The sequence below is a fragment of the Monodelphis domestica genome, chromosome 1 (assembly GCF_027887165.1).
Source record: "Monodelphis domestica isolate mMonDom1 chromosome 1, mMonDom1.pri, whole genome shotgun sequence".
NCBI lineage: Eukaryota > Metazoa > Chordata > Mammalia > Didelphimorphia > Didelphidae > Monodelphis > Monodelphis domestica.
The window spans coordinates 312114107-312131695 of record NC_077227.1 but is presented as its reverse complement, the minus strand read 5'-3'; the positions used below and the strand labels follow the sequence as shown (position 1 = coordinate 312131695).

Sequence of the window (17589 nt, the reverse complement as noted above, 5' to 3'; positions counted from 1 at the left end):
AGTCTTCACATGCTGGGTGAGCAAAGCTCTAGTTCACCAGGGGTCTGTGACCCAATGGCTACCCTCACAAGGTTTAGCTGGCTTGTTGAAGCCGTTGCTTGGGGTGTGGCCACTGCCGCATGCTAGCAGCTACTAGGAGCCACAAGTGAGAGCTGAGTGTCAGGTGAGGGTCAGAGGCTGGAGAGCTGCCCTAGGAGGGCACGACAAACCGTCCATACCAGAGATACTACTCCTCCCTTAGCACCCCATACACCCCAGTCATAAAGTAACATCAATAAAATACTGGACTTTAGTGACAGGGAGCTCCTTGAAATTTTTGAAAGCACTCTATAAATTCCCAAATATGATCCCAGCCCAACTTCTTCCTGTACAATTACTGACCACTTCATTGTCCTTTCAAAGTTCCAGTGAAGCAAAATATGTAATGGTTAGCTCATCTACCTGGCAGTCATGAGTAAACAGTGTTTATTGAAGGTGGAAATTGAGGCAAATAAATAAAGGTAAAATAAGAGGAAATATGCCACCAAATTTTTTAATTACAGGTTTTAAACTTTATGCTTCCAAAAAAATAACCAAAGTTCAACTCAGTTCACAATAATATCCTCCCTGCTGCTGCACAATGGCACATATGATGACAATTTATATGATCTTTTAGCATTCTCTGAAGGTGTTAACATGAAAAACATGCAGAACAGATAAGCTAATATAAACTGTAAACATAATTTATAGAGGTTTTAAAATAGTTATAGGTGATCCATTATCATAGAATTTTCATACCTATTGTTAAGTTTGAAAATAATTCAACCTTCAGATAATTTTACTATTCTCTGAAATTTTTGTCTTGTTATGCTGTTTATATTACAGTACTGTTTAATATAATTATTTTTCTTTTGTTAGACCATCTTTTCCTTGGGCACTTTAAAAGTTGCAGACCTTTCTTACACTCAGTACTCAAAATTTCTTGAATTCATCAAGTTTCGTGACCCTCATTTCTACTCTATATCTTCTGTCTAGCCAAAAGGTAACATTGACATTATTATTCATAACTGCTCTCTTTCTAAGAACTTGACATCTGAAATTATTCTCCCTGACTATAACTCTGTCCTGCTGCATTTCCTATACACTCATTCTTCCCAAACAGCATCATCATCCTAATTGTGAGCTTCATTCTCTAGATTCTTCTGTCTTTCAATCCGTTACTATACTATCCTCACTTCCCTCCATACTTAATCTAGACCTAATGATCATCCATTTTAATAATGTCCTCTCCTTCATCCTTGAATTTCTTCATTTCTCTTATTTATTTTAATCTTTGGGAATCATCCAAAAGACTATCATCTTTTTCAATGATAATCCCACCACCTCTTCCTTTAACTCTATTTCCTCCTTTGTTGATCATCTTTACTCTTTCATCATTAGTTTCTCCCTCTCTACTTTCTTCTTTCCTTAATCTAAAAATGTACTTAGTTCTCTCCTCTCCCTCTTATTATTTGAGGGTATGAGACAAAGAGATCAATCTGAAAGCCATGGCAAATAGTACAGTTGTAAGGTGCTTTAGGCCACTTCCCTGTGGGCATACATCAAACTGTGTCCTGGGCTTTCTTCTCCTTTTTGATACTCCTCCTTAATTACTTCATCAGCTCATGGAGGTATATTTATCATCTCTGTGCTAATGACTCCATAGTTGACACCTTGGTCTATATTTGCAGCCCTAGTTTCTCTCCTGAGCTCTAATCCTGCTTTACCATCTAATGTACATTTCAAATGAGAGATCCTATAAGCATATGAGGCAGCTACAAGACTCAGTGGATAAAGCACAGAGCCTGGAATCAGGAATATCTGATTACAAATGTGCCCTCAGACATTTATTAGCTGTGTGACCCTTCCCAAGTAATTTACCTCTATTTTCCTTAATCCAATGGAAAAGAAAATGACGAGCCCTTTCAGTGTCTTTGCCAAAAGAAACCCAAAAAGCAGTGAACAACATTGGCATGCTATATGGTCCTTAGGTCAGACACCATTGAAAGATTGAATGACAATATAAGCATTTCAAACTCAACTTGTCCAAAACTGAAATAATCTAAAATAAGGAATGGGGTTTTTAATATTTCTATGTGACATGGACCTCTTTAGAAGTCTGGTAGTCTATATTCTTATAATACTATTTTGAAATGCATGAAATAAAGGAAGATTACCAAGGAGACCAATTATATTGAAAGCTTTATCAGAATGTTTTTCTTTTAAACAAGTCAATGGATTCCAAATTAAGATCCTCTGTACTAGATTGTAGAGAAAAGATGGGTACTAATGGAAGAGTTAATGCATGGATAGAAGTGACAAGATTTGGCATTCTTGTTTAATATGTGAAGTGAAGAAAGCCTAGAGTGACAACAATGTTGATTTCCCTTAATGTGACAGTTTAGTGAATCTAGAGGGTTTGTTGGGAAATGTTTTGTTTTGGACTCAATTTGAGATAACCTATTGAACTGCCTGGTGGGGATAATTAGAAAACTGTTGGTGATAGGAAGGAGAGATTATGAAGAGAGATTATGTCTAGATATGTAGATTTGGGAGATATTTGAATAATGCTGATAAGGGGGCAGCTGGGTGGCTCAGTGGATTGAAAGTCAGGCCTAGGATGGGAGGTCCTAGGTTCAAATCTGGCCTCAGACACTTCCCAGCTGTGTGACACTGGGCAAGTCACTTAACCTCCATTGCCTAGCCCTTACCACTCTTCTACCTTGGAGCCAATACACAGTATTGACTCCAAGATGGTAGGTAAGGGTTTAAAAAAATAATAATAATGCTGATGAGCTGATAAGCTTACTGAAACTATTAAGGAGAGAAGACAAAAAGGGTATTGAACTACAGAGCCTTTGGGAAAGGTTTATGGGGGAAGGAGACATGATTGATAATCCAACAAAGGTAGCAGAAGGAACTGATCCAAAAGGTAATTGGGCAGTCTTGAAAAAGTTTCACAAAAACTGAAGGAGAGAGTCTCTAGTGGAAACTACTAGGTGCTAGCATCAAAAGGTATAGATAAAGCCTGAGAAAAGACTGTGCTATTTAGCAATTAAGCAATTGTTGGTGATAAAAGTTCACGAGTGATAGTTGAGAATGAAGGTATATGTCATAGGAGTTGAAGAATTTAACAAACTAAGAAGTAAGAGTATTTAAGGGGATATCAGTAAAATAAAATACAGTTCTAAAGTAAAATGGGGGTAGTAGGATTAAGGGAGATAGATTGAATGTCACATGATGGTTGACCAGGAACTGACTGATAATAGCCATCAGAATCTAAATAGAGTATTATCTAGATTGAATGAACTTCAGAGGAAGAAAGGTCATTATGTGGAAGTTATTGGATAATAATCCAAAATTGTGCCTAATCCTTCTCTTCCTTCCGCCCAGTGTCACAGACTAGGAAACAATAATCTAGTCTTCAGGAAGCAGAATGGTGACAGATGCAGTAACTTCAGGGAAGAATCAGGTTTCTATAACTTCAAAGTCTCCATAAAGCTCTGTCTGGGGCTGGCTAGATATATAGAGGATTGAGGGGAGGTTTCATTAACTTTCCAACCAATAACTTAGGCTACTCGGCCAAGATCAAGGAAAGACCCAGAGCTTAGTTCATTAATTCCCCCCAGAGGTATGGAGCCAGCATCTCTGTTAGTAACAGTAAAATAATTTATAACATGTATGATGATAAAATACAGAACGTATATCATAAAGCAAGAGTGAGATGTAAAAACGGGCAGCTCAACTCCTATATGGGCATCCATGAAATAGTAAAAAAACCAGACGACTTCTAAACCATATTATTGTAGGTCCTTTATGGAACATTTATGAAGACATAAGAATTGTATAATATGAGAAAGCTCTACAAGCCTGGGAGGAACATTGGAGGCAGTCATATTTCAGTACCCTTCTCTATTTTCTTGGGACCCTAGTAACTGTACTGTGTTCTGTAGTCAATTCCACTTCAATTCATTTTTTAAAAATTTAATTCTTCAGATTGCACTAAATCTCAGCTGCTTTCTCACTCTGGAAATTCCTTCAGGCTTCCCTCTCCCTCCAATCCTGCTAGACTCCTTTTTCCATTCAGTTCTTTCGAGAACCTCCATATGAGGAAGTACTCAGGATAGCTATCCTTTTTTTCAAAATTGAAAAACAATCTGAAAGAAATTATACTCAAACCAATATTTTACACTATATTCCAAAATAAATTCTAAATGAATATGTGATCTTAATATTAAATATTATGCTATTCAAAAATAGATGAACAGATCATATACCTTTCATTACTATGGGCAAGAGAGAGTCTTTTTTGTTGCATTTTTTAAAATCTTTGAAATTCATTTACTTAACACACCTCCTTCCCTCCCACCTTAATTGAAAATGAAAGTATATAACAAACATATATAGTCAAGGGAAAAAAAATCCTGCAGTGAATATATATATGTCTCATTTTGCATCTCCCTATCAGTAGGTGTTCAGTATGTTTGTCATTAGCTCTCTGTAATTGTGGTTGATCATTACATTGAGTTCCCAAAGTCTTCCAAAACTGTTTCTACAATATTGCAGTTACTATACAAATTATTTTTGTGGTTCTTTTCACTTCATTCTATATCAGTTCATATAGGTCTTCCCCAGATTCCTCTGAAAGCATCCTCTCACTCTCCCTTATCTTGTGCCTTATTATTAATTCATAAAGACAGAAGAGCAGCAAGGGCTAGTCAATGGGGGTAAAGTGATTTGCCCATGGTCACACAGCCAGGAAGTGTTTAAGATCATATTTGAAAATAGGACCTCCTGTCATCAAGCCTTGGTTGAGTCACTTAGCTGCCCCCATTCCTTTTCATTATATTCTATAGCACAACAGCACACCATCAAATATATATAGCACAGTCTGTTTACCCACTCTCCAACTAATAGATATGCCCCAATCCATTTAAATTCTTTGCCATATCATAAAAAGCCTTACATATTTTTCTTCATCCTTATTTAGACTTTTCCTGAATTCTTCCTTTTCTCTCCTGTTTCCCTGTTAAGTGAAATTGTGTGTATATACTTTTCCTTCCTGTGACTAGTAGAGATGAGAGTGAGATTCAAATGCAGCTACCCCCGACCTCTTTCTTTTTATGTGAGATAATTTCTGTTAATTTTTCTTTCTTCCCCCTTACCCTAGTGTATTTCTATTCCCTTTTCCCCTTTCTTTTCTTAAGATCAAGTTATAATAGAACTACTCCTAAGACTTGTCCACAAACATACCTTGTGTTATTGCATTTCACTTTATTGCACTTCCAGATACTGTGTTTGTACAAATTGAAGGTTTGAGGCAACCCTGAATGAATCAAGGGAATCTATCAACACCATTTTTCCAACAATATGTTTGTTCTCACATCATATTTCTGTGTCCCATTTTGGTAATTCTACCAATATTTCAGACTTTTTTATTATTACATTTGTTAGGTTGATCAGTGATATTACTATCATAATTATTCAGGGGCATCACAAACCATGCTCATATAAAAGTGTGAACTTAAATCAATAAATGTTGTTTGTGTTCACCTACTAGCAGTTTCCTGTCTCTTTCCTTCTCCTCTGACCTCCCTATTCCCTGAGACACAACAATATTGAAATTAAGCTAGCTAATAACCTTATAATGTCCTCTGTGTTCAAGTGAAAGGGAAAATCCCATGCCTCTCACTTTAAATGAAAAAACTAGAAATGATTAAGCTTATTGAGAAAGGCATGTTGAAAACCAAGATAGGCAGAAAGCTAGTCCTCTTGTTCTGACCAGTTAGCCAAGTTGTAAATGCAAAAGAAAAGTTCTTGAAGGAAATTAAAAGTGCATTTTTTAGCAGTAAAGTATATTTTATTAAGATCTGTATATTATTTTTAGATACAATACTATTGCATACTTAATAGTTTATAGTATAATATAAACATAAGTTTTGTATACATTGGAAAATAAAAAAAAATTTTGTGTGACTCACTTTATTGCAGTATTTACTTTGTTGTGCTCTGGAACCAAATCCACAATATCTTCAATGTATGTCAATATTTGGGGTTCCCTGTATTAACCATGATGATGATAGGAATCAGAGGGGACACATATATCATCTCCTCATATTTGAATGTAAACAGTTTATCTTTGTTTTACTCCTTTATCTTTCTTTGTTGATTCTGTTTACATTTTTTAATATTTCTCTTCATGCCTGTGTCTGTACTTCAGAATTTCTACACAGCTTTAGTTTTTTCTTCAGTAATTCTTAGAAGTCCTTTGTTTCATTAAACATTCATTTTTTCCCTATGGATCATTATTCTGAGTTTTTTGTTAGGTAAGTTTTCCTTGACTAAAAGCCCATTTATTTTATCTTTTGGAATATTGTATTCCAAGTTCCATTAGCTGCCACATCATTTGTAATCCTGACTGTATGTTTGAATTCTTCCTTTCTGGCTATTTGCAGTACTTTTTATAAAACCTGAAATATCCAATGTCATATTGCTCAGGTTTCTGCATTTTAGAGAGGTAGCTCCTCAGTATTTCTACTTTGTTGTTTAGTTCTAAGAGTTTTCTTTTAAGATTTCTTGGAATGTGATATTTAGACTCTTTTTGGTCATGACATTCAGATAATCTAATGATTGTTAAATTTTTCCTTTATCCATTTTCTAGGTAATTTTTTGGTTTATGATATGTTTTCTATTTTTTTCAGTCTTTGAACTTTTACTATTTCTTATTGCATCATGAGTTATTTACTTATATTTATTTCATTCTAATTTTCAGGGAGTTTTTTATTTGGGCAACATTTTATAAACTCTTATGCCAAATTATAAAGGTATTAATTCCTTTTTCAATTACTTCTTCCACAACTCTTCTTTTTTACCATCTAGTGCTCTTATTTCATATGTAAAAACATTTTAAGACTCTTGCTTCACCCTATTAGAAATTCTATTTGAATTTGTATCTGTGGTGTTTTTCTTCCAGGCTTTGCTTATAAATGTTTTCTAGTCATTCTCTTCTTCTGAATTTGTGGCTTGAGTGTCCCTGTCACCTTAATAGCTTTCAGGGGGAGGTTCACAAGTATGAAAAATTGTATGTATTTTCAGACTTTATTTTTATGTGTTGTTCATTGTTTCTTATTTTTTCCTAAAAAATATTATTTGTTGTATGGGATGATTCTCTGGGAGGAGTTGGTTTAATTTTGGTTCTTTAGAACTCTAAAAATATCAATAAAAATTAACCTAGAAGGAAATAGAAGCAAGACAACTTTGAAAGGCACATTATTATATAATTACCAAAACATGCTCTACATTGTAGAGATTCCTAGTTTTATGTATAATTCTCTTTTTCTGTTCTACTTTGTGCAAATTCTCATTTAGTATTGAAGTTCAGAATTGACATTTTAAAAAAAGATTTGATTTTTTATAAATGGAAATGACATTGAAAAAGCATTACTCTGCTTTTTCTCTTGCTTGCTTTCTTTCTCAGTGAAGTGAGAAAAAGAAAGAGTAGGGAGAAAGAATTTGAAACTCAGCTTTTAAAAAAACAAATATTCAAAGTTATTTTTACACATAATTAGGAAAAAAGAAAATATTTTTAAAAATAAAGCTTGTGCATAAACCATTGTTAAATGTATTCTTTTACTTCTCAGCCATGTGACTGAAGAGAAATAGATACTTTATAAATAGGCAAAAGATATGGTACATTTTTTAATTGTCTAATAAAGAATTCATTTGGAAGATAATTTCATACAGTACTTAATAAAATGCAAATTTTTTTTATTTTTCATTAAAGTTGGCCTTTGTCGGAGTTTGATCCAAGCCAAATTCGACTAATCGTGTATCAAGATTGTGAAAGAAGAGGGAGGAATGTCTTATTCGATTCTAGTACTAAAAGAAAAACTGAAGACATATCTGTGTCGGTGAGCATTGTTAATTATTTTATTATTAAATTCAGGATAAATTAGCAAAAAACATTATTTTTCATTGTGGTAGTACCTATACTATAGCTTTTAAAAATTCAAAATTCTGCATGCCATAACTGAAATCAGTGGTAAAACAGTAATGTATTATTTGCATTCAAGAACTTGGACATTAATTTGAGAACTTATAATTTTAATTACATTAAATTTTATTTTTTTTAAACCCTTACCTTCCATCTTAGAATCAATACTGTGTATTGGTTCCAAGGCAGAAGAGTGGTAAGGGCTAGGCAATGGGGGTTAAGTGACTTGCCCAGGGTCACACAGCTGGGAAGTGTCTGAGGCCAGATTTGAACCTAGGACCTCCTGTATCTAGGCCTGGCTCTCAATCCAGTGAGCCACCCAGCTGCCCCCTACATTAAACTTTTTAAGTTAATGTCTTATGAATTGTCTCCTTTAATTTCCAAATTTTTCTCATCTGTAGTCAGTCATTATTACTATGCTTTAGGCACTGTGCTGAGTGCTAGATATATGAAGAAAAAGCAAAAGACAGTCCCTTACTTTGAGGAGCTCACTATCTAATACAGGAAGCAACAGACAAGTATGTACAAACATGCTATATAGGATAAGTAGGAATAATCAACACAAGGAAGACACTAAAATTAAGAGGGATTGTGGGGAAAGGCGTCCTATAGCAGGTAGGATTTTTGATCTGGGATTTGAAAGAAGCCAGGGGAGCCAGAAAGCAGAGATTATAAGGGACAGCATTCCAGGCATCCAAGACAGCCAGAGAAAATACCTTGGTCTCAGAGATGGGAGTATCTCGTTCATGAAACAGCCAGAAAGCCAGTGCCACTGGATCAAAGATTAACTTGGATGGGTATAAAGTATAAGATGATTGAAGACTCAGGAGAATATCTTTTTCTCTAGTTACCATTGTAGTACCAGATTATAAGCAGACATCAAAGATGTTATCTTTTTGTCAAGGTTGGCTAGCTATGCATGTACTACAGAATAGTTATCATTTACAAGTATATCTCTGTAAAATTTCATTTGATTAACAGCAACCGTTAAGAAGATACTATCTTTATCCTCATTTTAGAGATAGGGAAACTGAGGGTGAGAAGGATTAAATAGCTTACCCAGAATCACACAGGTATTAAGTGTCTGAGGAAGAATTCAAGCCAGACCTTCCTGACTCCAAGTTCAGCCAGCATTCTATTCACCATATCACCCAGCTTTCTCTACTTAAATATTTCAGATATCAGTAGTTTTCCAGATGAAAATATTTTAAAAGTCTACTTTTGCCTGTTTTTGTACATCAGTGATTTGGAAGGCTTGACACTTGAATTGTATCTTTTGAAAATAATTTTCCTATCTTGGTTTTGATAGAGTAATGTCCTTAATATTAAATGGGAAGCCAAATGTTATAATTTATTTTCCTTGCCACATTATTCTATCCCTTCTGTTCTAAAACAAAAGAATAAACCATTTGGCCTTACAAATAGTAAAAGGTCTCTTAGGAATTTTAAGTGTTAATCATTAATATGACTTATGCCCTTAATTATTATACCTGCCTTTTCACATTTCTATAAAAATTATTAAAGTAACAATCTGCATACTAGATTGTATATATACTTTACTAGATTTTACTAGCACATCCATCTCAGATTTAGCATTTTATTTAACTACTTTCTCTTCTGGACTGAGATTTTTTAAAAAAATGTTTTAGGTAGTTAATAAATGCTTTCTGCATAAATGAGTAAATTGTACAAGGAGAGAAAATAATTGTACTGATGGATACTACATATAAAATAGCTTTTTTATTATGAAGTCTTGCAACCATGTAAATGAACAGAATAAAATTTTTGTAAATGGCTGAGCCCAAGACAAGACTATCTCTCCTTGAGATAGTGTTTTTTTTTTGTCATATCACTTTATCTCTACTAGAGCCAGTATTCTGGTCACATTTGAAAATTGTTCATTAATAGATCACCAATTTATGAAAAACCAGTCTCAGGAAATTAAAAAAAAATTCTTGAGTAACTGCTAAGTACAAAAGCATGGAAGATAATTTGAAGGTTAAAAGAAAATCTTTTGCATTTGGTACAAATAATGAAATTCCATTAAGGGAAAACAACATAATTTTATTGAAATATTGCTAAGCCAGGGTGATAACCAGGTGGCTCAGAGGATAGAGAGCCAGGCCTGAATTTGGGAGGTCCTAGGGTCAAATCTCACCTCAGGTACTCCCTAGCTGTATAACCCAATGTATGTCAAAGTCCCATTGCCTAGTCCTTATCACTCTTATGCCTTAGAATCAATCCATAATATTGATTCTAAGATGTGTGTGGGAATCCCCTGGGGTCTTAACTGTGTCCCCAGACTGCTAGCTTTATGTTATGTGAGTGGGCTCCAAACATAGATCACAGGAGAAGTGACCTAGGCACACTAACCTGGAAAGGAGCAGATTAGAATCCAGGTGTAAAGGAGAAGAAATAAAAAAGGGGGTTCCAGGAAGTGATCTCCATGAAAGGAGGGTGGCTGAGAGAGAGACCCATGAGGAGGAGCAACCACACGGCCAGTTAGAATAGTTTGAGAATAGACTTCAATCTTTCTCTGTATTCTTTCTTTTATTCAAGTAAATATTAATAAACTTTATGGAAATTAAGGACCAGAGTTTTTAATTCATTTTTAACAGATGGAAGGTAAGGGTTTTAATTTAAAAAAAAAGAAAAGAAAAAAAATGTTGCCAAGGTTTACTAGATTTACTTAAACTGGGAAATAGTTTCTCATCACAAAGCAATTGCTTTTTAGATTAAGGAAACGATTTTTAAAGAAATACTTTTATATTAGCTGAAGGGAGGCTATTAGAAAAATTCATTGTGATTATTTTGATACATTAATGAAAAAATAAAATAAGTTAGTGAAAAATGATTTGTATATTTTCATGTATTTTAATTTTTCATGTTAACATTTTTAAATTTTGTATTACAGTATGATAGATTTTAATTGATTGGGTTTTATCATCATTGTAGAAGGAGCAAAAATATTAACAGAATTACAGAATTTTCAGGATTCATCATATTTTAAAGAAGGCTTAAAAATGCTACCAAGTACATTTTTGTGTCTGTGATATGACTGAGCTCACAAATAAAATATTAATAAAAGAACATGCCACATTTAATGCCTGAAATGTTGAGTTGTGGTTTCTCTGAAAATTGCCATAGTCAATGCATTCAGTGTGGTATCATCACATGATGCTTTGCTTTTCTCAATATATTGTTTTTGTGTCAGACAAAAAATGCAAAGCTAGTTTGTGAGTTCCTTGTGTAATCATATGATCATTCACATGTTCCAGCTATTGTATGCTACATGCACAAACAATAAGCTTTGCCTTATTAGCAAATTTACACATCACAAAAATTCAACAAATTTCCATAACTTAGGACAAAATCAAAGTCCACTTTTTAAATTTGACCAATTTGAATGTGAGTCAGGCTTAAACTTCCAGGTCTGAATTCACATATCTAGCATATGAAATATGCCTCAGTAATTTCAGTTTGAAAAATGTATAGTATTTTTTCTCCATCAAGACTTTTATAAATATTTTTGAATTTACAGAGAGAACTGTCCATATGTTAGAGAGAAGTTCTAAGAACATCATTAGGCATAGGAGTAATTGTTTTAAAAAGAGGTTAGAAGGCTCTTTTCTTTATATAAATTCACAACCAGTCTGTTAGTTTCTGGGTTACAGGGACTTTGTGGAAAGGTTGGTTGACCTGTCCAATGTTTTTCTAACCCAAAAGCTTTTATCCTCCTTACGTTTTTCTACTTGAATACTGGTCTACCTGAAAGTCTATAATAGGTTTTGGGAGTAGGGAATCTCATTTATTTGTTTATTCATTCATTTATATAAGCATTTATTATCTCTCCCTTCCCCCTCCCCAACAATGAAAAAGGAAATCCTCTTTAACAAATGTATGAACCACATGGATCATGCTGAAAAATATATCTCATCCTGCTTTTTAAATCCATCACTTCTCTGGAAGGGAAACATGCTTCATATTTTTAAGCTGTTAATCATAATTTTTTCTAATTTACATATAGATACAGTTTTTAGTAATGATTTTCTGAAATTTTATATAACATGATTAATATTTAGTCTTTTGAACTTACAATTCATCATTGCATTAGTCAAGAGTTCTAATATATTTCAAAGTAATTTTTCTTTATAGTGTCACTTTATAAATTGTTCTCCTAATACTTCTCATTTTACCATGTGTCAATTCAGAGGTTTTCCCAGTTTCCACATAAGTTATTCCTATCATCATTTTTTGTGGTGGAATAATATTAAATTACATTCATTTACCATAATTTTTTTTCACCATCCATTCTTGAATAACTGGGCACTCCCTGAGCTTCAAGATTGAGGCAACCTAGAAAAGAGACAGTATAAATATTTTTTTATACATATGTAGCCTTTGCCACTTTCTTTCATCTCTTTGGAGTTTAAGACTAGCAATGGTATTATTAGGTAAAAGAGTACACAGATTTTAAGAGCTTTGGGGAGACAGTTCCAAATTGTTTTCCAGAATGGCTAGACCAGTTTACAGCTCCACTGGACAGTGCATTAATGTGCCTGTTTTCTGACATACCCACCAACATTTGTTATTTTCCCTCATTTTGCCAAATTAATAGGTGTGAAGTATAACTTCATAGTTCCTATTAATTTGCACTTTTCTAATTATCTGTGATTTAGAGCATTTTTATGCTTATTTATAGTTTGGATTTCTTCCTCTGAAAAATGCCTATTCATATATTTGGATCATTTCTCAGTTTGGGATTCTTATTATAAATTAGATTTAGATTTAAAATACCTGATTCATGACAATGAAGAGACAGCATATCAAAATTTATAGGATACAGCCAAAGCAGTCATTAGGGGGAAATGTATATCTCTGAATACTTACATCTGTAAAATAGAGGAAAAGCAGAGCAACAGCTTGGTCATACAACTTAAACAACAACAACAACAGAAAAAGAACAAATTTTAAATACCCAATTAAAGACAAAATTGGAAATCCTAAAAATCAAAGGAGAAAGTAAGAGAATGATTGAACTAATAAATAAGACCATATGTTGATTTTATGGGGGGGGGGGGAACAAATAAATAGAGCATTGGTTAATTTGATCTTAAACAAAGGAAAGAAGAAAGTCAAATTATCAGTATCAAAAATGAAAATGGTGAATTAAACACCAATGAAGAATAAATTAAGGCAATTGTTAGGAGCTATTTTTGCGTAATTATATGACAATAAATCTGTGAAATGGATATTTACAAAAATATAAATTGCCCAAACAAAAGAGGAAATAGAATGATAAAAATAACCCCATCCCAGAAAAAGAAATGAAATGAGCCATCAATGAACTCCCTAAGAAAAAAATCCCCAGAGCCAGATGGATTCATAAGTAAATTATAGCAAACCTTTAAAGAACAGTTAATTCCAATACTATATAAACTATTTGGAAAATTAGGAGTCCTCCCAAATTCTTTTAATATCACAAATATGGTGCTGATACCTAAGCCAAAAAGACCAAAAACTGAGAATGAGAATTCAGACCAGTATCCTTAATGAATATAGATGGGAAAACCTTAAATAAATACTAGCAAAGAAACTACAGCAATATAGCACAAGGATTATTCACTAAAACCAGGTGGGATTTAAATCAGGAATGAAAAGCTGGTTTAAATAATAGGAAAACTATCAGCATAATTGACCATATCTAAACTATCATTCTTTGAAGATATGATGATATACTTAGAGAATCAACCAAAAAACTAGTTGAAATATTAATAACTTTAGCAAAGTTGCTGGATACAAAACAAACCCACAAAAATCATCAGCATTTATAGATAGATAGATAGATAGATAGATAGATAGATAGATAGATAGATAGATAGATAGATAGATAGATAGAATCAACAAAGTACAACAGCAAAGATCCCAACTTTCGGGATAATTATTTGTAATTTGACAGAAACTGCTGGGAAAAACTGAAAATTGGTATGACAAAAATTAGGTATAAACCAATATCTCATATCCTATGCCAAGATAGGGTTAAAATGGTTATGTGGCTTAGACATAAAGGGTGATATTATAAGTGAATTAGGGGAATGTAGAATAGTTTGCCTGTCAGGTCGATGGAGAAGGGTAGCATTCATGACCAAACAAGAGACAGAAAACATTACAAGATATAAAATAGACAACTTTAGCTATATTAAATTAAAAAGGTTTTATACAAACAAAACCAATGCAACCAAGATTAGAAGGGAAACACAAACTGGGGGGAGGTGGGGGATTTTATGATAAATTTCTCTCATAATGGTCTCATTTCTCATGTAGAGAACTAAGTTAAATTTATAAGACATCAATTCATTTTCCCTAATTGACAGATGCTCAAAAGATATAAATAAGCAGTTTTCAGAAGAAGAACTCAAATCCATCAATAATCATATTAAAAAATTCTCTAAATCACTCTTGATCAGAGAAGTTCAAATTAAAACAATACTGAGAAATCAACTCACACCTATCAGACTGGCCATTGTGACAGCTAATTAATTAATTAAGTTAATATATACACAGTTAGAATCAGACAAGATGTAATAGCTTCCATGTTAAAGCAACAGAAGACTTGAAATATGATATTCTACAAGGCAAAGGATCTAGAATTATAACCAAGAATAATCTACCAAGAAAAACTAAGTATAGTCTTCAGGGTGGGAGAATGGATATTTATTAAAATAGAGGAACTTCAAGAAATCGTAAGTAAAATTTGAGGTTCAAATACAAGACTTAAAAATAAATCTAAAATAGTAAACATAAAAGAGAAATCATAAACAATTCAATAAGATTAAACTTTATATTCCTTTATGGGAAGATACTTGTAATTCCTAAAAATTTCATTATTAGAGCAGTTAAGAGGTGTGTATACTTAGCCATTGGGCATAGATGAGAGTTGATTAAGAAAGGATGATTTTTTTTAAACGAAATTAAGAGTTGAGAAAGGAATGTCCTGAGGGTGAAGGGAGAGGTAGAATGGAGTGACTCATCTCCCATAAAAATAGGTACAAAAGAAAGAGTTGGAAGATGGAAGAATGTGAATAACACTTGAACTTTATTCACATTAGAACTGGCTCATAGAGGGCATAACAGATACTTACATATAGAAATCTATTTTTCCCTAATCAGAAATAGGAGGAAAAGGGAAAACATTTTTTTTGCAGATAAAATGTAAGAAAGATAAAATGAATAAACTGGGGTTAGGGTTGGGGGAATAGGATGGAGAGGAGTTAATAATGATAACTGTGAATTGGGATGAACTCATTCATAAAAGTGCAGCAGATAGAGTAGATTAAAAAGTATACTTGGAGCAGAATGTATAATGCTTTAGCCAAATTTAAAAAAAAATTGGCAAGGGGTAGTAACCATGATTCAGACCACACCAAAGCAAAAATAGACTTAATTAAAAGAAATAATCAGGGAAACTGCATTTTGCTAAAAGGTACTATAGAAAATGAAGTAAAATCAATGTTAAACCGATATGTACTAAGTGATATAGCATTCATATTCTTAAAGAAAAAATTATAAGTGTTACAGGAGGAAATAAACAATAAAACTACATGAGAGAGAAGACCTCAACCATTCCCCCTCAGAATTAGATAAATCTAACTATAAAATAAACAAGAAAAAAGTTAAGCAATGAATAGAATTTTAGAAAAGCTAGACTTTGAGAAAATAAAATGGGAATAGCACATAGCATCTACAAAAAAAATTAACTATTATATTAAGGCATAAAAACCTTACAACCAAATGCAGAAAAACAGAAATATTGAAAGACATCCTTTCTGGATCATAATGCAATAAAAATTACATTCAAATATAAAACTAAGGAAAAGCAGATAAGAAATTAATTGGAAACTAAATAATTTTAAAGAATATGTGGGTCATAGAAGAAACCATAGAACCAACCAATAAATTAAAGAGAATGAGAACTGTGAGACAACACTGCAAAATATATGGGATGCAGCCAAAGCAGTACTGAAGAAAAAATTTCAATCTCCAAATGCTTAGGCACCCAGCTTTAAGAAAAAGAAAAGAAAAGAAACTAGAAATAGAAAAAATTAGAAATCCTCAAATAAGCACCAAATTAGAAATCCTGAAAATCAAAGGAGAGATTAATATACTTGAACTAATAAATAGAAACTGGTTTTATGAAAATATAAAATAGCTAAAGGATTGTTTAATTTGATTTTTTCTAAATAAAAAAGAAATCAAAATGACCAGTATCAAAAATGAAAAGTATGAAGTTACCACCAATGAAGAGGAAAAGTAAAGCAATTATTAGGAGCTATTTTACCAAATTATAGGACAATGAGTCTGATAATGTAAATAAAATGGATAAATATTTACAAATATATAAATTGTCCAAATTAATAGAAAAGGAAATGAGATATCCTATCTTAGAAAAAGAAATCGAATGTCATCAATAAGCTAATAAAAAATCCCCAAGACCAGATGGATTCCAAAGTGAATTCTACCAAACATTTAAAGAAAGAACAATTCCAATATTATATAAACTCTTTAGAGGAACAGGCAAAAAAAAGCCATTTCAAATTTCTTTTATGATAAAAATAGCCTACTCATGAGCCATTAATATTTCTCCAGTTATTTAAGTCTACTTTTATTTGTTTAAGGAGGTCTTCTACTTGTATTCATATAGTCCCTGTGAGTATCTGGAAAATAGATGTCCAAATATCTTTAGATATTCTTCAGTTATTTAAATGGCATTTCCTTTTTTATCTCCTCTGGCTATGTTTTATTGGTAATATACAGAAGTACTTATGATTTTCTGTGGATTTATTTTATGTGCTTCATCTTACTCAGTTTATAATTGTTTAATTTAAAATTTTAATTAGCTTGCTAAGGTTCTCCAAGTACAACATCATATCTGGAAAAAAAAATGGTAATTTTGTTTCTTCTAGGCCTGTGATTATTCCTTCAGTTTTTTGGTTTTTTTTTTTAACTTATAATTAAAGCTATCATTTCAAGCACTTCATTAAATAGTAAAAGTGATTATGGACTTCTTTGATTTACCATTAACCTATTGGAAAGGGCCCCTTAAGTTTATCTGCATTACATATAATACTATATCTTGCTTTAGATATTTATAACTTATATTTTTTTAAATCTCTTTGATTTCTGCTATTTCTTATAGAAATAGGTGTTGTATTTTTTCAAAACCTTTCTTTGTCTTTAAATACAGTTATGTGGTTATTTATTCTTCTTGTTAATGTGATCAATTATTTATAATCCTTGTAATAGCAAATTAACACTGCATTCCTGATATAAATGTAACATGGTCATGGTGTATAATCTATGTATTGTTACCGCCTCTTTGCTGATATTTTGTTTACAATTTTTACATTGGTGTTGAATAGAAATTTTGATCTATTTCTTTCTGTTTTGATTCTCTACAGCCTCTTTGCTGATATTTTGTTTAAAATTTTTACATTGGTGTTGAATAGAAATTTTGATCTATTTCTTTCTGTTTTGATTCTCCCAACTATAAAATATCAAGAGCATATTTGTACCATAAG

General features: G+C 32.5%; 1 protein-coding gene across 3 annotated transcripts in view; it reads left to right on the top strand.

Annotated features, from left to right (window-relative positions):
• Positions 1–17589, top strand: part of FNIP1 (folliculin interacting protein 1) — a 136999-nt gene that overhangs the window by 59513 nt on the left and 59897 nt on the right. For all 3 annotated transcript variants that reach the window (XM_007473411.3, XM_007473410.3, XM_056811143.1), the window contains one exon: positions 7802–7928. In XM_007473411.3, the coding sequence (XP_007473473.1) occupies positions 7802–7928 (127 nt within the window). The remainder of the gene's footprint in view (positions 1–7801; positions 7929–17589) is intronic.